The following is a 20066-nucleotide window of genomic DNA, read 5'->3' on the forward strand; positions in this document are numbered from 1 at the left end:
TTTGCAGCTCCTGCTTTAGCCACTTGGAGCCTGGGCTTCATGTAGGAGAAGCGCCTAGTAAAAATGAGCATTTCTCCCTGTGCCCGAAGGCTGAAATTGTCATTGCCCTCAACGCTCACAGAGTTGCCAACTGGGTATATCATCTGATGTTGTAGATGTAACTCTGGACCCAGGAGGCCGAGATCAGGGTCGTTTTCGTGGCGAGGGCTAGTCACGTGATCTTGGATCCTTTAACAGTGGAGTTACTCGCTCCTGTCTTATCTGTGTGTATCCGTGAGGCTTTTTGATTGTAAGCAACAGAAACGGGTTCTGGTGAATTTGAGCAAAATGGAACTTGGCTGAAAGGAGAGTGGATAACTCAAGGTCTTGAAAGAAGAACAATGATCTCTACTCAGAAAGTTCAGGAAACCAGGAATACTTTGAGGACCATGGGTGGTAGGAACTAAGGAAATTGATAAACCGCCTCCAAATTTTTCCCCTCTCTTTGTCCTCCTTCTTAAGTGTCTGAAGTCCCAGAAAAGCGAACCAGGTTGGCCTGGGCCACATCCTTCATGGGAGAGAGTGGCACACTTTCACTGGCAAGTCCCTCTAAGACTGCATGCAATAAAAGACTTCCCCAAGAGAAGATTTGTGTTGTCACAGGAAAAGGGGGACCGGGCCTGGAGAGAAGGCAACCACACAACAAATGTTCACTACACCTCTTCCCAAGGTTGTCAGAAGGCATTCAGTACACGCTGAATCGTGTACAGTGAATCGCTGTAGACGAACAAAGAAGTGGTATTTCAAGTTACAGGACAAAACCGTGAGCATGCTTTCTAAGCAAATGAAGGCATTGGCATCAGTTAGATAGGGAATATGCACGGAGAGACTAGTACAAAGAAGGTCAAAGTCTCATTCCTTTTAGCGGTTGCTTTGGTTACAACATCTCCAAAGAAGCCACACTAACTTTAAATGAAAAACATTTATAAATTCTCAAGATTTCTACTCCAGTTACGTGAAGATAAGTACGTGTGATGAAAAATTCTCTCATTAAAACTCACCAGGCATTCGCTCACTCAGATTTCAGGTGCCAGTAGAATACTCTTTTGTTTTCTTAATTGTTTTCTATAATGTTACATGAGTTTGCATGTTTAAAATACACGCATATAAAACCGGCATACAGGAGTGAGTTGTAGGTCAAATTGAAGCAACACTTTCAAATTGGAGTTTTGATGTCATGCCCCTTCTTAGAAGGATGTGCCAAGGCTTCAAATATTTCTTTTATGTTTTTTAATTTTTTTTAATGTTTATTTTTGAGAGAGAAGCAGAGGATGAGTGGGATGGGGGGGCAGAGAGAGAGGGGGACACTGAATCCGAAGGAGGCTCCAGGCTCCGAGCTATCAGCACAGAGCCCGACGCAGGGCTCAAACCCACAAACCATGAGATCATGACCTGAGCCAAAGTCAGATGCTCAACTGACTGAGCCACCCAGGAGCCCTGGACTTCAACTATTTCCAAAAGCAACACCCAACATTTCTAACACTAGGTAGAGGCTTGAGTGTTTTTCTACTCACCTGTGAGCCTAATTTCTTTTAAGGGCCATAGCCATGACTGTAGAATAAACGATTCTTCCTCAAATTATAAGTCTGCTGTGCCCAAGAGTTCCTGTACACAGTATTTGAAACATGTAGTGGATTTTTAAAGCTGGAAAGATTCATCGAGAATGAATTTGATTTTTGTGCTTTTATTGTTTCTTTCTTTGCAAGATCTTGATTTGCAGCAAGCGAGGAAAACGAGTGAACCAGAAAAAAAAAAAAAAAAGAAGAAAAGAAAAATTTGCTGGCATGGCTGGAAATAGAAATTAATGATTCGCATACGAGTGGCAGTGCAGAAATCCTCAGCTGGGTGGCAGGAAACAGAGAGCGAAAGTCAGAGTCAGAGACTGCTCTTTTTTAAAAGGCAAAACAAACAACTCACAGTGAAGTGTACGTGAAAATCATTTCTAATAATAGCTCATGGGAGGCCGTTCCCAGGAAAAAGACCTTTGGTGCACTGAGGAAATTGAGTGAGAACACACAGTATCTCAATGTGTTACTTAAGGCAATGGGGCTTTTGGAGTTTACCTTATGTGCTTGGTACATTGATTAAATACAAAATATACGCTGGCCATTTTTGACCATCATTTACTGTATTGATTTGTTAGCAGGGGGACTGTAATAAAAAAGCCATTGATTTACTGTCCTTATTTGCTTATGGGCTTTTTTTTTTATTATTAATTTTTCACTTTTCCTCTTTTTTGGACCATTTCTTCTAGACAAATGCTGTGCTTCGTGAAGTTAGAAGAGAGGGGGTCCCCGTGGAACAAAGGAATGAAATCTTGACTGCTATCCTTGCCTTGCTCACCAGCCGCCAGAATCTGAGGAGGGAGTGGCATGCCAGGTCAGTTCTGCTTCTGAAATGGGATTTGTGGCCCCTGAAAACCAAGAGCTGTGTTTGGCTAAGCCCTTCCTTTTACCACTGGCCTCATCCTGTCATTTGGGGAGCCATGAACCATAAGCAAGGTGCAGATGCTTTCAGCCAAAGTTAGCTCTCCCGTACATGGTACCTACATTAATTGGTTATGAGCCATGATGTCATCTGTAGGTATATATCATTTATCCCTGAGTGCAACATTTAGCATAAATGTTTGCATCTTGAGCGTAATATAATAGCAGTGCCTGCTGCTGAATAGAAGCACCCTTTTAATCAACAGTCTAAAAGACCAACATTGCGGTTTAGCACTGGGAAATTCACACAGTGCTCTCACATCACTCCGTGAGAGGCAGATTGCTTGAAAGTGGTCTGTTTATCAACCCCAGTTTTAGAATTGGCCAAGTAGGAATTGCGGTGGCTTCAACCTACTTTCTTGGCCCATGGACCTACCTTTGGGTTAGAAAGCAGTTACCGGGAGAAAGTTCCTACACATTATCAGTTTTTACAGAACTGATGCTTGCATACCACAGACTCTACTATCCTGCTCTTTGAAAAAGTCTTGATGGGTGGAAGGCTGGAACCAGTTCCCCAAATGTCAGGGTTACCCTTTTAGATCTGCAGTTGGTAAAAATGGTTGGCTTATCGTCTGTCTCTCAGCAATAGAGAGAGGAATCCGGGAGATCATGCTGTATTTTTGTCTCGGAGTCTTATTTGATACTGAAAAATCCTATGTGCCTGGGAGTTCTCCAAATGAGTCCATGCAACAGAATTTGTAATAATTTATGGCTTTACTAGTAGCAGTTATCGTAAAAATAGGTTTGTCTGAACAACGCTGCAGATGAGCACTTTCCAAGAAAGGAGACAGTAAAGACCGTGAACTGTCCATCTCAGCTGTTGGAAAGCCGTTCCCCAAGTACGTGCATTCTCTCTAAATTCACACTTGCGCGAAAACAATAATTTTAAAATTCGCCCTGTTATTCTCCCTCTCCTCTCTCTTTTGTAGTTTGGTCTGATAAGAGTAAACGACAGTTTCAGCAACAGTAATTAAATGATCTTCAATTTAACTCTGCTTGTACTCCACTTTAAGCACATATATTCATTAAAGCATGCATATTTTATTAAATACTGGAATATCCATGCAGGGACATCTGAGCTGTGTTTCCCTGTTTAGGCTTATATACATTTCCCCCCTCCCTGGTGATTCTTACTAAATAGGAAAGAAAGAAAAGAAAAGAGAAAGAAAGAAGGAAAGAAAGAAGGAAAGAAAGGGAAGGAAGGAAAGAAAGAAAGAAAGAAAGAAAGAAAGAAAGAAAGAAAGAAAGAAAGAAAGAAAAAGAATTTCCCTGTAACCTCTCTCCCACCCCCACCCCCCCTCTATCCCTCCAAAGACAGCACAGCTCCGAGACCAAATGTTGAGGCTGGATGTCTTCTGCTGAGTGCATTCGGTTTGTTAACAATAATTTCCTAGTACACCAAATCATCAGACAACAAGGCCAAGATGGCCTGTTTAAGAGGAGTCTGGTTTCAGCATTTCTGGCCCTTACTGCTAACAGTTTAATCAGGAGCTGGAGCCAGTGTTGAAGTTGATGTAGTCTAGCATCTGAAACAAAAATTCTCAAGTCCTTTGTGGTAGGGGAGGAGAAAAGAAAGAGCTTAGTGGCTGACACTGTGCAGACCTCCTTCAAACTAAACACCTGAAAGAAAATTTCAAGAGGGTCACGTCTTGAGAGCTCAGAAGGAAAAGTGTCTTCAGAGTATTAAATAACCATAATCCTTCCCCCCCCACCCCTTCTCCGCCCCCATTTGATGTTTCCCATCCCAGTGACCTATCTAAAAGACTCATCCATATGATCTGTATAAACAGACTGTTACCATACGCCTCTCTTTTCCTCATCAAAGCTTCCTCTGGCCGTCTGGAATCAGGCACTGCCCTGAGTCGCCATCAGGCCGGTGATGGTGAAAGTCACAGAGCATCCACTGCCGTGCTAACCGAGCCGGCTGGGTCGTAGACATCGGCCCATTGTGTACTTTGGAATTACACGAGGAAAAATGCACTTTGACAGAAAAGAATTAGCGCTTGCCAAAGGCCAGGCAATAGGTTACCGTATTTTGCTTTCATCAAAGCTATCAGGGGATCAGTGAGATTAGATAATAGAAATTTTTTCCTCCGAAAGTTAAATACAGATGACTCTAATTACCTTATATTGCACGTTAGAGAATGCGTGATGAATAGTACAACTTCCAAGAAATGTAGATCGGCGACGACGCTACAGCTGGCAATGAGTTTAGGAGAAGTCTATTGTAATAAAGGTTCCCCCCCCTTCGCCGCCGCACCCCCCCCTCCCCCCCCGCCCCCGCCTTCCGCTGGTTCCTTTGCAATAATGATATTAGGAAGAATATTTTTAAGCAGAACCTGTAACTAGGTTTTAAAATATTTGTATCTCTCCCCGGCCAGGAGCCGAGCCATTGTTTGGGACTCCCTGAAGTCTCTTAAACTGAAAGCATATGTTCCCCGTGATTTAGCTTTTTGAGGAAAAGTGTCAATTCTGCATGACTCGGGGTAACCGAGTTTGTCACAGTGTCATACAACCCTGCGATTCCAGAGGCACATCTGAATGCTGCGGGTTTCCTTCCCGAAGCTCAGTAATCCCATAAACAACCCTCTCCAAATAGGCTTATTAGGGCTGTCTGCTCACTTCCCCCGAGCTGAATGATCCAAAGTACATCAGGAGAAGCTGTGTGAATGCAGGGTAAGTGTTAACAGAAGCGGTACAGAATTTCTGAAGATTTGGCTTTGTTTATACAGTCCACTCTGCCTGATGGACAGCTTGTTATAGCTTTTAAAGAACTGGGCAAGCCCTCTGATCTGACCCCTTCTTGACCTCCGCAGCCCAAAGGTCGGTCTGCAGCTAATAAACTCTGAGGTTCTTAGGGTCTACTGTAGGAAAAGGCAGGAAAAGAGCAGCTGCAGGGACTGGGTGTCCCAGGATAGGCTGCTTTCGGGTCACTCTCTGATAATGAAAATGATTACCAAATTATATGGAAGTTTAACCGCAATAGTGAGTGAGGGGAGGGTGGAGCCCCGCGTATTAGGTTTGATAAATGAACTGTGAAGGGGCCCATCTGGCTCTCAACATCTTTTCTCCCCCTCTTTCCCTACCAAGGGGAAACATTTTAAAATAACAGCAGTACATATAGACTCAATGACCCATGCAAGGAGCTGGAATGGATTAAGATTTAATGGTGACAGTGGAAGAAATTATCATTTGAAAAGTGCGCTGAAGAAAAGGTACAGTTCCGTGTCCGTGCCCGGCTTGTTTTTCTAAATAAAATATAGCAAAAAATCAGTGCCTTTGTTTATGTTCCGCAAATCCCCAGCGCCTTTCCTAGACTGGTGAGAATTTTGAGGGCATGCTTACTGTGGAGTAATTATCTGTAAGTCCGCTGAAGGAAAGGAATGGGCTTCCTTTGCCTTGAACATGTCGGAATGAGAATCAGATATTTTATTTCAGCTTGCTTGCTCAGTTGAGAGGACGTGCGTCAATCAGGTGTTAGAGCAAACATCCTCAAAAAAAAAAAAAAAATTGTGATCCACTTCAGCCTCTGGCCACTGAATGTTACGCATTTTTGGATGCTGAATATACTTGTGGCTCTCCCACACTGTTTTGTTGTTACCACAACTTTGCAGGGTTCGTTTTGTTTTGTTTTTCTGTAAAAGGAAGCGGAAATCGCATAACGTTAATTGAGTAGATAGGTATGTTCCTTTCTTGATTCCTCTTTCTAAGAACCATCAAAGCGATGCTAATTATTGCCAATAATGGGCGTGTCACACGTATGTTCTCTTACTGTGAATTGATCAGAATAATCTACTTAAAGCTGTCTCCCAACTCCCTGTGAACATAGAATGTCCCGGTTTCCGGCCAGTGACGTTGGGGTGCGCAAAGCTCCGTGCTCTCGTTCAGAGACAGTGGACCCAGCCTGTGACTCTGTGTTCTGAGAAAAGAATGAATTTATTTCGTCATCATTTTTGTATGTTTTGTATACCTGCCGTGCACAGAATATTGCCTGAGCTGCTGTGCAGGTAGGAACGTGTTCGGCAGCCAGTTTAAGAATGGACCCGGGGATGAGGTTCTAGCAGTTTCCCGGAAAGGGGCCGTGAAAAGGATGGCGGTGGAGCCGTCGATACCACAACGGAGGGGCAAGTCGGCTCTGACCCACTCAGGAGAGTATTTCACGGTAGATGTCTTTGAAGACTAGCATTGCTGTTCTGTTGAAAAAACTCCTCTTATGTTGAACGACACGGCCTACGTATACAAGTCTCACCCAGACAATAATTATATTGAAAATAGAAACCCAAAGCTTCTAAACATTATCCAAATCAGTGTGTCCCATCTTAGGTTTGACTCGACTGTGTCTGTCTGTGGGGATTCATAGTAAGCCAAGAGCTAGGTGAAGGCTAACACAGGGAGGTGAGGAACACTTGCAGAATTAACTGTGCTTCCTAACTTTGAAACAGTGCCTTTACATTTTTGCTGAGTAAGATGCAAAGACAAAAACACATAAGACGGGAGCCAGGCCATTAGGGTTTTGTTTTTTTTTTCCAACTGAGATATAATTCACAAGATATAAAATTTCACGTGAACGTAAAATTAATCATTTTGAAGTGTACAATTAGGTGGGGGTTTTTTTTGTTTTGTTTTGTTTTTTTGTTTTTTTTTAGTATATTCACAAGATTGTGCAGCCATCACCATTATCCAATTCCAGAGCATTTCCATTATGAATGAACCCCTGGGCCTGTTAACAGCCACTCTCAATTCCCCCTTCTCCCCGAAGTCCCTGGCAATCATTAACCTACTCTCTGTCTCTGTGGATTTGCCTGTTGCCGACATTTCGTGTAAATGGAGTCCTACAATATGTGGCCTTTCGAATCTGGCTTCTTTCACTTAGCATAATGCTTTCAAAGTTGATCCATGTTGTACCGTATCAGTACCTGTTCCTGTTTATTGCCAAGTAATATTCCACCACATGGAGAGACCCCATTTTGTCTTTCCATTCATCGGTTGGTGGACACTTGGGTTGTTTCCACACTGCTTGGCAGCCCTGAATAACACTGCTGTGTACATTTCTGTGCGGGTTTTTGAGTGGCGTCTTTTCTGTTCCACTGAGTGTTCCATTGAGTGTAAATCCAGGAATAGCACGGCCAAGTTGTACAGTAACTCTGTGTTTGACTTTTTGGGGAATTGCCAGACTGGTTTCCACATCTGCTGCATCATTGTATATTCCTGTGGCTTTTCCACAACCTCACCAACATTTCTTTTCCTTTTTTTTTTTTTTTTTTTTTATATTGTAGATATCCTGGTGCTGTGGTCGTGGTTTTGATTTCCATTTCCCTGATGATGCATGATGCAGAACATCTTTTCATGTGCTTAAGACCATTAAGTTTTTATTAGGAGATTTAAACACATGGCTAACTTAAGCACTTACCCCCCTCAAATGGGAGAGAACTCACGAGCCCATGAGGGGTGTTTGGCTTATTGCAGGAACGGAGTGCCACTGTGAAGCTGGCATGAGAATACGCTTGTGTCTATTTCCCCATTCCCGTGGGTAGGGCTTTGTTTATCTGCCTGTGGCCCAGCTTCTGTGTTTTGGGAGATCCCCTACTTAGTCCTTAGCCCATTCTCTTACATTTCTTTCCTTACAGCTTCACTGAGCATTGCACACCAGGTAGGAATGTAACCTGATGAACTAGAAGCTCTGTCTCCTTAGAGCGCCTCCATTCTGGGCTCAAACGGGACTTTCCGCGGTCCCACAGTAGACGACTTCATTTGGGTCCAAGGAGCCTTAAGACGGTGCTGAGAGCAGTTTTAAAAATGTTTATGGCAGTTTCTTAGAAAAGCTTTTAGAACCAGTGCCTCCCAGTTAAAATGAGCTCTCTGGATCGAGATGGCTCCCTATACATGTCTTCCCCGTATTGGGCTTTGCCAGCTCATGCTATTGCCAAGTTAGCCCTTTTTCTGGACAAGAGAACCATCTTACTGTTGACTGCCTTCCATTCGCCGTAACTGTCACCATCACCACCTACCTCCAGGACGGATCCACTCTGGACATCTTCTTAGGGCTCCAAGATCTCGTAGTTCTAACCTTTTCTAAGCCAGTCAGCTTCAGAACTCTGATCTGGGTGCAACAAATAAACTAGTTTGTGTCAGTTACTTCTGTGGACCAGCTCTAGTCCTAAGACAAGCATGTTGAGGTTTTCTCCGTGGATATGTGGTCTCTGCTTTTGCCTCCTGGCGGGCCTGGATTAGATGCAGAACCAACGAGTTGGCCCAGTCCAGTTTAGCAACGAACTCTTATTTACTGAATGTTTGTTATGTGCAAATAACTCTGCGAAATGCCGTGGGAAATACGAAGAGGAGTCCCGTAGAGTTTCAGTTTTGAAATAATGGATAGCTTCATGCGGGGGAGGGCAGGTTAGTAGGAACACCACCTCGTGCAGATTTTCCTTCTTTCGTCGCGGGATCCGGGAAGATGACTTAGCCATGGACTCTGCTGCAAGGCCACGTCCAGTTTGGGGGAAGCTTATGGAAAGGAATCACCTGACATGTACCATATAATTACTTGACTCTGTGTTTACATTTTGCTTCTGCTGCCGGAATGTGAACTTCATGAGGGCAGGGGATCTGCCTGTTCACCAGCTGTAAAACCTGCCGCCCGGATCACAGTAACATCAAGCTGTCTCCTCCGTGAGAACCATGCCCTATAACGAGCAGGGACCCTGTCGCCTGGCATTCAGATCTGTTCGGTGGCTGGCTGAATAGAATAGCTTTCCTCTCAACCCATCCCTATATTTATAAGTACTTTGCCTTCCTTCCTAATTTTGAAGAGGGATGACCACTGGGGATGCTGGCCTGTTGGGATTTTTTTTTTCGGGGTGGGGGTGGGGTAATTACTCATCTGATCTTGCCAGAGGTTGGAAACCTTAAGGTTGGATGTAGGAGATCTCCGCTAATGTGGTTCTTTGGCATTGGAGCCCCAAGACTGCACCCTGCCCCCTGCTTCCGTCCTGAGGGAGGAAGGACACTCTGTGCACAGGCTGATTCGGCTACTTGAGGAGGAGTCCAGAAGTGAACACCATGGAACTGAGCTGGGACCAGGACGAAAAGGCGCGGTCTCGTCCCTGAGGCACCCATTCCTGATCCCTTGCCATGCCCAGAAGTGAACTAGGGCTGGGGGGGAGAAAAGACCTCCCTAGAGTCATTCCTCTGGATGGGAGGATGGCTTTCAGGCCGGGAGGGGCGGAGCTGAGTCTAAACACGGCTTCCCGTTCGCATCTTACCTGCTCTGGTTAGTCGCAGGCTACCTGCTAATATCCTGATGTGGCTTTAATGATATCAGCGCACAGTGACCAGCATCAGCCTTGGTGACCTGACATCTGGGCCAGAATTTGTGTGGCGCCCTCGGGAACTCTGGTCACCAGAAGTGGCGCCACCAGCCCTGAGGACGGGCTATGAGATGAGGCTGATATAATTCTCTTCTGAGCCGGCACGTGACGGAGTCCTTTGAACGTGTCAGCCACTGTCGCTCGCGTTAGGGAGGGGGGCTGCTGCTCCTGGCTGAGTTCGTCGGGAACTAGAAGTTGTGGCATCTGGGGTTCCGTAGCCGTCCCCTGCAACCGGCTGACTTGGTCAGCAGGGTTGGGGTGGAATAAACGAAGGAGCTTCCAGGGAGAAACAGGGAGGCGCTAGCCTGCTAGCTGACGTCTATGCCTTTCCCTTCTAGTGCATCTGTCCCTTCTTTAATAATTGCAATCTCTGCTTTCCGTGGCCCTTAGCAGAAGCATGTCCTGTGTGTATCTGAACCCGATTGCTCCATAAAACCCAGTAACTCCATAAAACCTCCTCATAAATGTGTAGGAATTGAAGCATTGTGTAAATTTAGAGCGAGGATTAAATGCGTCTAGAGATAGGGTTACCTTTTTTCCCAGATACAGCAACTTATCTTAAGGAGGCCAGTGTTGTTGATGTTATTACCATTGTTACTGTCATCATTTGAACAGTTTTATGGGAGACAAAAGCCAATTGACTTCTGCGCATCTCATTTGTAAAATCGACACATAGGCTTCGGTATGAGCTCTCCTCCTGGCGGACCCTGACCGTGATCGGTTGCCGACTTATTTCTTACAGGCAGTGCTTCTTAAACTTTTCGAGAAAGCATCGATTGATTCATTTATTTACTCAACAAGTACTTATTAAATAAGGCTTGCTCTTTGTCGGGCACTGTTCCGGGTCCTGGAAAGGCAGCAGGGAACAGCACTGTTGTGAGTGTTTGTCCCCTGGAGCTTGTGTTCTCAGTGGAAGGAGAGACCAGAACTGTTTCCCTAAGTGGAGCTCTGAAAATGTCTTGGGGGAAAGGTACCGAAACTCCCATAATCCTGCGTCTTCAACAACACTCAGTAGAACCAAAATAACGATCCTGCAGTCGAGAGAAAGATCGAAAACGTCCTTTTCTGGATCTTCGTCATAAAACGATCCCTTGTTGTAAAACTTACCCTTCCGGTTCTGGCGAGTCACATTTGTGAGCTGTTCGTGGGATACCGGTTTCTAAGGAACACCATAGCATTCATTTCTCCTTAGGCAGTCTTGCACTCTGGTTCCCAGGGACTTTTCAAAAAGATGTGTCACCTTAAAGGCCTTCACTTTGCAAAGGCTCACATGCAGGCTGTGTTACACCCACAAATATCTCTTCAGAGGGAAGCCGTCCCTGCCTGGTAGGTGTTGGGGGAGTGCGTGTGTGTTAATGGACTCGGGCACGTAATAAACGGTGGTTATAGTTAGCGTGAGCAAGCTGTCAGTCACGCATTGATTCAGCAAATATTTATCGAGTGCCTGGCTGCTACCAGACTCTATCGTAGGCCTTGGGGTTATAGAGATGGGTCACACTTGACCAGGGGAGGTACATTAGGCGGTGCAGTATCCTAAGTGCTGTGAAGGAGTTTAAGTCAGGATTCTGGGCGAAGAAAGTGGAAAGAGAGGGGCAGTGGTTCTTGTGTGACTCTCACTTGTGTGCCCAGCCATTGTGGGGAATACCGCTCCGTTGTGAAGTTGTGTTGGCCGCGAGTGGGTAGGTAGCACTTGGTCTCCGGAAGGAGTGGGAAATAGGCGAGAAATCTATATGTGGTTATGGGTCATGGGATAAAATCTGGGCTGCGTCTTTCTAGACAGATCTAGTTCTCAATGATAAATGGTGTGGGGGGGGGGGGGCGGGGGGTGGTGTGGATTTCCTCTCAGAGCACATTTCAGTAACGTGGCCTAGAGGTTGGGAGCGTAGATCCTGAGCAGGTTGTTTGGGTCTTGGATCCGTGTCCATAACTCCAGGCAATTATAGAGACGTTACATAACCACTCTGAACCTCAATTTTCTCATTTGTAACTTGCACAGGGGATAATAACAGAGCTTATTTCATAGGGCTGATTGACAAATTCCGTGTAAAACACCCTGAGCAAGTATCTGGAACATATTAGCTGCTCAGTAAAAAGTACCCACCACCTTTAGATCAAGACAGGAAAGTCTGTATGAGCCCAGCCACGTTCATCCTTTGAGAGCAAGCCCCCGTGTAAAATCCTAGCCTCGTGGTAGGGGCCCCACATTGCTGAATCGGTGTGAGCATGAACACTAGCTGCATCTTGCCCCGTGCCAGGCTCTGCTCTAAGCACGGTCACATAGAACTGACCGAGGCCTGAACTCCAGCTTGGCATCCTATCTCCAGCTATGAACTCTGGGCCAGGCACTCCGTGTCTCAGCAGCTTCACCTAAAAGAGAAGCAGCGTGATCCAGGTGGCCCGATGGACAAGGGACAAGGCGCGGTTCTGTAAGTGAGACCCCCGGGGGCAGCTGCAGGGAGGGGAGGTGTTCCCCCTGATGACTTCAGTTCACCTCCCTCCCTCTCTCCACTGTCCTTGAAATGCACAGTTGTGCTAATTCTAGTAGAGAGAGCTGCTAACATTTGTTGAGAACCCACTAAGGGCTCGGATTTTTCATGTTTTACGAGATGAGAGGCTAGAGGCAGAGAGGTACAGAGAAACTTACCCAAGGCAGCACAGCCAACAGTGGAGGTGGCAGAAGGGAGCCACAACAAGGCCTTGCCACCACTCCTAGGTGCACTCGGCACTTTGAAGTGGGTCTCCCCATATGGGGCTTCGGGCCCTTCCCGGATCCTTCCCAGTGTGGAGAACAGCAGGTGTGCATTTGTAAAGGTTTATTTCCTCCAGTAGCTAAACATGTTCGGCACTTTTTAGTTGGCGGGTGCCTCGCTCTCTCTAAAGAAATAATTTGCAGCCCGCGCTTTATGAAGTAAGCCTTTTCAAGGAGAGTTATTACCTTTATCGCTATGCCATTCTTTTATATTGGTTACAATCTTTGAGAAGGAGGGATCGGGGGCGCAGATGAGAACATCAAAGTCTAGCCTCAAGAATCTGTAAATCCTCTAAGTGGAGTAATTTTGAGGCGGGGTTGGTGAGCCAAGGCTGATTTGAGTGGGTTCCCTTTGGGTGATCGGATAGCATTTATCTGCTGTACGACGGGTCGCTCACCGGTTCTACGGTGTGTTTATGCCTAGAAAACCATTTACCGCACGTGGAGAGTCATGCTCTTATTCTATCTTGGGATGTCCCCAGTGTGTTTGACAAATTTACGCTGTAATGTATATTCCAGGTTATAGATAAAAGTTTCACTCTGCTTCCGGTTGAGGCAGTAATGGGGGGTGAGGGGTGGTAAGGCACAGCTCCGGCGGCCTGTAGGGGACACTGTTGCATCGTGGATCAGAATGAGTTTCAGCATCTTGTCCCAGGACAAAAAACAAAACAGATCACAAAACAAAAATAGGTCAGTCCCCTTCACGTTACTAGTTGAAATGATCTGAATGATTCCAGTGTGCCTAGGAGAGTCTGTTTTCAGGTATTGATCAGGCTGTTTAGTATCTGCCCGAAAGGAACAGTTGAGCGTCACTTTCTGAGATGGGAGTGATTGACACTTTCCTGATTAGCTTTCTCTCCATACTCTTCCTCTGGACAGGGTACTTTTTTAGTTCAATAAACCTTCAGGTTTAGTGGACTTATCGTCATGTTTCGCGAAGACATGCCCCCGTCAGGTTGAAATGCTTTAGTTCTGTCGTATTCTAAATAAATATCGTGAGCCTCCTGAAGGGCATTCTGGAAGTTCTGAGTCTCTTCTCATCCATATCTTCTTCGTCGCTGAAAAAGATGCTATTGACTGAGAAAATGAAGTCATGTCTGTCAGGCAGACCTGTGTAGGGCTCAGCCCGAGCTCCAGGAAGCCCACACTGCCAGATGCTCTCGGTTCGGATGTGTCTCTCCTTCCAGACCAGACCCGGCCTCCATGCCCGTCCGGGTGCCCCAGGGCCTTGCCGGCACAGCCTCCACCCCCCGCCGCCCAGCTCTGGCCTCTTCCCCTACTGGAATATGGGCCCTGGAAGGCGATTGTAATTAACCCTCCGAAAGCAGAGGTTTTGCTAAGGCAGCGCGCACCATAATGATTTTGTTAGCTTGCTTCATTTCCAGTCTTACCATCAATTATGCCATGTGTTTCGTCCAGTTGGTGCTACCCTCCCAGTGTTAATTATAACCTACAAGACTGTTACAGTTAATTTTATGGCAAGCATATTGTCTCTTCAAGGCTCCAGAGCAGCTCATAAATTATCTTGAAGGTAAAATGTAACTTGGGGAACTAGTTAGGAAAATTCCATCCATCTCGCTTAGGAACCGCAGCTGCTCCTGTCAGCTGCCTCGCTGCCGCATTGTGAAGGAATTAGGGTGGGTCAAGTTGAAGAGGGGAGGCCCGGGCTGTCACCGAGGAGGAAGGCTGTCCTGGCCCTGTCAGACAAGTACCTTCTGCCAATCCCTGGTGGTTTCCCTTCGCAGGCAGGAAGAGGCAGGCAGCGCAGGTGGATGGTCCCCAAGCTGTCTGTATTCATTACTTTACAGAAACTTGTTGTAGGTAGGCAGGTCCGGAGACCTTTCCTCTTCTCTGTTGTCATGATGTTAGGCATCATCTGCAAAGTGTGAGAGAGATAACTCTATAACTGACTCCGGGCTTGGGCCGGGAGACAGCAGAAGGCCGAGGGGCGGGGAGCCGGCGAAGCCTCCCTGCAGCCCCCCGGAAAGCCCTGCGCTGAAACGAGCATTTTATTTGCCGTTGTTATTGTTCCCGTAATCTGATAAAGTGAGATTTTACCGTGAACGAATGTACTCTAAAATTGCCTACTAAATAAATTAGCAGATTATCTTATTGGGATAATAAACACACTCTTTCTTTCTTTCTTTCTTTTTTTTTTTTTTTCCCCCTGCCTCCTCACACGAAGTGTAAGCTTTACATTCCAGCCCTCGGGGCCCTTAGCATTATTATTTTTAATGACTGAACACCAGTCTTTCATTTAGCTTGTTTGTAGAGTTACTGTAAATGATCTTTCTGCTGTTGGTTCTTCATTTGGAATTCTGCATGTTACGCTCGCTTGGAGAGCTCTGGGGGGCCTCTGAGAATCGGGGGGCTGTGCGAAGCACAGTATCTTCCAGCAGCATGGCAAGCAGGCTGCGGCAGGGGAGGCAGAGAGGGTGTATTGACGCCCGCACGTGTAAACCTACGTCCGGGCTGGAGTAGAGTGACACACACACAGGGCTCGGGAGCCCAGCCTCGTCCCTGCGCTGGCATTCTCTCCCTGGATATTCCGGAGCATTTTCCTGTCTGCCCCGAGGCACGTGAGGCCGTCACCTCTGGGCTGTGTCACGAGGAGAATGACACCGATTTTGAGGGGGTGAGGAGGGCCTACCGTGCAACAGTGAGATCATGCCCTAAGAGGCACTGGACTTTCCCAAGGAAGCGTCCTTTCGAGCTCTTAACGACAGCAGCACGGTACCTGGGAATTTGTGACTTTTCTAGTGAATGTGGACAAAGGGTTGCAAGCCCAAATGCCCGCAGGGCCTGGCAGGTACCCCAGGTGAACGAAGGCACAGAGGTGGGGCTGAAGTGAATGGGAGGTGCACACCCAGTCCAAAGTAGGCGGCCCCTCTTCAGTCTTGCCAGGAGGCCAGATCCTTGTTACTAGGTCCTCTACATTTTCAAGAGAAGTGGAAAAAATAGAGAGAGAGAGAGAGAGAGAGAGAGAGTGTTTATGATGTCTTCTAACTGTTTAAATGTTAGTTATTTAATGTTAGTTAGTTAGTTAGTTAGTTAGTTAGTTAAATGTTAGAAATTCAAATTATACAGGCTACTTAATCAATACCTGCCTGGAGACCAGATGGTGTGGATAGGAATCTGATAGAGAATGGAAGTCTTGCCTGCTCTGTAGGAAAACTCTTCTCCGCTATCTCACGCTTCTCAACAAGAGAGACGATGACCCTGGCCAGGAGACGAGGATGCGATCTGGGCACTGCCTTCTGTGACCTTGTAACATTGTTCTACTCTTTGTGGGTTCTTGCTTGGAGGAAATATATATATATATATATATATATATATATATATATATACACACACACATATATATATATACACACACATATATATATACACACATATATATATATATACACACACACACACATATATACACGTGTATATGTATATATATATATGTATACACGTGTATATATGTATACACGTGTATACACACACACACATATACACACACACACACACACACCCATATATTTGCCTCTAACTCAACAGTCTCTTTTCTTTTACAGAGAAAGCATATGAGAGTTTTCAGAAGTAAATGCGCTGTATGTGGTGCTCATTGTCACCATAAAAACGGTGTCTGTAGGATTGTTGGCAATTTTGAATCTGATGAAGGGTCTGATTCGCAGGGGTGAAGGGCAGGGGCTTCTCCGCTAGCGATCACCATTTCTCCTGTTGCACCCTCAAGTTTATGCCTCACCCCGGCTCCACCTTGGGGGAACCCAGCTGTTCTCTCATGGCTCAAAGATGTCATGTGGTCAGAATAATCTTTCAGTCTCACTGATCCGGACCAATGCCCACATGGAGGTGTGGCCTGGGAAGCTGTTAAATACATGTGGGTTTGATCTTCTGGAGAAGAGGAAAATATAAAAACTATTTCTTCCCTTTAATAAAAAGAAAAAGGTACGCATAAACCTTGGCTGCCGCTGAAGTCAGCCGTTACGCATGCGTGGCTAAATTTCATTGTAAATATTTCATAAGGGCTGTTAGAATGCAGCCAGGTTGACATCACAGCCCCAACTGTACCAAAGGAACCATTTCCCTAAAATAAGCCAACATTTCTAAAGAAACATGAATTTCTAATGTAAAGTTAACATCAGGTCAGAAAACCCTCTGGAAGAAATGTCTGTATCAATGTTTATAATCTCTGCATTTATGGATTTGCAGTTTGTGCAAAAAACTCCCTAAGAGACTTTATTTTGGTTAAATAAGACTAGCTTGTGAAACAGTCTGTATATCCAAATCCATCCTAACCCAGGGTCTTGGCAGCCTTTTGTATAAATAATGTCTTTTCCAAAATGTGTGTATTTGAAAAAGGAAGAGGGAAATTAAGTGGCACACCGTGTCTCTGGGTTCCCGTAAACTCACAGAATCCTAGAAGCAGAACGCAAAGGCTGACGGTTCATTCATTCTTAGAGCAAATCACAGAGCCATACGTTAATTTATTGGTTTAATTGAGGCACGGAAGATTGCAGTGAGGAGTAAAATGTTTATCCTCCTTTCCTCTTCCTTTTATTTTATTTCTTTTGTAGTGAAAGTTTAAGCATGCCTTGTGTGCGTGTGTGTGCGCGTGTGCGCGTGTGTGTGTGTGGTTGTTGGTATGTCACACAGAACCCGTATGAGATTTAGAGGCATTTGGCAGAAAAGGAACGAAAAGATATTCGCATTTTGTAAAAACTTAATCCGCGTTCGCAGATGGTCCTGTTCAGGTGCTATTTTAATTATGAGGCAAAGAACAGCTCCACACAGTAGGAAGTCGTCTTAATAAATGGAGAGGGGCCTTTGTCTTCAAGCAGTCAGAAAGCCTTGTTACCGAGAAATTTAAATACTTTGTGTTGTAGGGGAGAGTCTCAAAATGACCGGGATGCTTGGAGGAAAGCAAAACGATGGGCTCTTCTAAAAATCAAATGAGTTCACTAGAAAATGTCTTACAGCGTGTGCGGCTTTAAGCTGCCTTAACATTGGTCGTTTCAGCGACGGCTTGTCCGGTGATACGTGTGCGCCGTAGATGTGTTCGTGTGATCCGAGGAAAAATAAACCGAACAAATTGCAAGTAGCACTTAAAAAACATTTTTAGCCCCAAATGGAAGTATTTCTTTATGGTTCTTAAGCTCAAAGGGCTACTTTGCCCTTCAAGCGATGGAGTGCCCAGAAGAACTAACAGTAATTCAAACGCTGCTGTAACTTACAGCTTGCATTAATAACACACAAATAGAACAGTCGTCTTATTAAACGTTAGTAATATAATAATGTCTTACTGTCTTTCCCTTAGTGGGGAATTATGAGGACCTCGTGTTAGGACCTCAGTGTCGTGACATAGTTAATTATCCACGGATAATGGTTTTCAGCCATCGAGGGTCTGAGTGACGCAGCTTTGTTGTTGAGGGCTTATTAAGTGTTTGCAGACTCAGGTGCAGGGCACCTATGCACTTCCCTACAGAAGCAAACAGCTGTGTTTTCTTTACCATATTATACATCACATAGAGCGTCTCATTTATTACAGCTGAGCTAATGATGCAGGTGCAAACCTCTATGTCCCGTGCTCTATGGCGATGATATATTTGCTGTAGAGATGTTAGCTTGTTTTTCCTAAGTAATTAATCTTTTCTTGTACCCACTGTATCACATGAAAATGGGTTCACGCAGGGCTCAGAATACATTTAACCCGGTCTGCAAGAGATGGGGCGAGACCTCTGCGTATGGTGGCATTTTTTTCGTTCACAAGGGCCTCCCCCTGTCTGCAGTCTCCCCACAACACGAGGCTCCCATTACTAGGAACTTAGGCTAATGAAAGGGAATGGTTTTCAGTCCTTTAGCACCGAGACAGAATTCAGACCTGAGTATGTGCTAAGTGAAAGTAAGCCTAGTGACGGTCACGCAAGTTCGGTCTCTCGACGAGGCTGCGTATTGTCCACGCAGAGAGTCGTGGGCGGCGGGTGTGTGTCGAGTCTAAAAATGCCTCCCGGTTCATGCCCAGGTAGGCCCTTCTGACACGTGCCAAGGCCTAGCTCAGACGCTCCTGGGGCGTAAAACCCATGCACTGAGGGCGCACACGATGATTTTGTCATACCCGCACGAACATGTTTTAAGTTTAAGGGTAATGTATTTTGCTTTAGATTAGAAAAGCATAATCAGCATTTGGATCCATGGTTCTCAGGTGAGATTGTTGAGGACAAGAGTGAAGTCAGTCTTTAAGTTTTGGGGTTAAAAAAAATTTTGTTTTAAGTTGTTTTAAAGAAAAATGCTAGACGTACAATGTAAGTGGTCCGTGGCTGTCGCCACGAATCATGACGGTGGATCGCATCATCAAAGGTTAGGAAGCACTGGCCTTACAAACCAAAGGGGTCAGGAATCCTGTGTTTTACAATCATCATGCTCTTGATTATGAAGAAGATGATGATCATCATCCTAATTAATAACAGCAGCTAACCTCAATGCATCTTCGTTGCATGCCACGTCGTCCTCTAAGTGTTTTACCCACGTGTCTTTATTTACTCTTCGTGCCAACCCGAGGAAGGAAGTGCCACTTTCATGTCCACCTCACAGTTAAGGTACATAGGACCCAGGACGGCTAGGGAATTTACCAACAATAACAGAAAGGTTGTAAGTGGCCGAACTAGGACTTGAGCCCCGGCAGTGAGGGTCTTGTGTCCACTTTTGAATCGCTGCATCTTTCTACATCTCGATGGGTTGAGAAATGTCACCTTCTGTCTGCCCTCTAAAGACGAAGCAGAAGGGTGGAGCAACATGAAAATATACAGCACTGCGTGTGAGAGTATATATATTATTTATGTATATAAATAACAGAGTATTTGTATTTATATTATTCGTATATATTACATAGACTCAAGTATAATCTAATAATGCAGTAAGCATCCATGTGCTCTGAGGGCTCTGACCTGCCTCAGGCCCTGCTGTGACTATATTCTGAGTTCTTGGCTTCCTTAGAGAGCATCCTGGATGTATACTGGAACAGATGCCTTAGAATTTGAAATCCTTTATTCGAGTTGATGAAAAAAGGCAGGGAGGCAGGGAGAGTATCATCGTATTTTTTTTCAGTCACTGCCACAGAACCCTGCAAATATGTACTACGAGGGCAGAATTGCAGAATTAACACTTACTGTCCAGGGACCTCTGGATAGTGAGAAATGCACAAAATCTTCGGCAACTTCTATATTTCTGCACTTAGAAAAGCATCATAATTCTTTTCCCGAGTCACTTCAAATATATAGAAGAGTGTTTACTCGTGTCTGAAACGGTAAGTGAAACTCTTTAGCCAATAGCAAGGTTATATTCCCAAAAAGAAAAGACAGAGAGTTAACCTCTGAAAACTAATTGCAACTCGTAACAAATGCTCTGAGATGAATAAAA

At 45.2% G+C, this 20066-nt stretch overlaps 1 protein-coding gene across 4 annotated transcripts in view; it reads left to right on the forward strand.

Annotated features, from left to right (window-relative positions):
• The window catches only part of FTO (FTO alpha-ketoglutarate dependent dioxygenase), a 389551-nt gene that overhangs the window by 228219 nt on the left and 141266 nt on the right, over positions 1-20066 (forward strand). For 3 of the 4 annotated variants that reach the window (XR_009615364.3, XM_060650765.3, XM_060650769.3), the window contains exon 8: positions 2294-2418. Coding sequence is in view for 3 of the 4 variants with exons in the window: in XM_060650765.3 (XP_060506748.3) it covers positions 2294-2418 (125 nt within the window). In the remaining variant the exon portion in view is untranslated. Of the gene's footprint in view, positions 1-2293; positions 2419-3267; positions 3691-20066 lie in introns of those variants that run through there. The other variant, XM_060650770.3, reaches the window with a different exon arrangement.

Source organism: Panthera onca, chromosome E2 (assembly GCF_046562875.1).
Source record: "Panthera onca isolate mPanOnc1 chromosome E2, mPanOnc1 haplotype 2, whole genome shotgun sequence".
Classification (NCBI taxonomy): Eukaryota; Metazoa; Chordata; class Mammalia; order Carnivora; family Felidae; genus Panthera; species Panthera onca.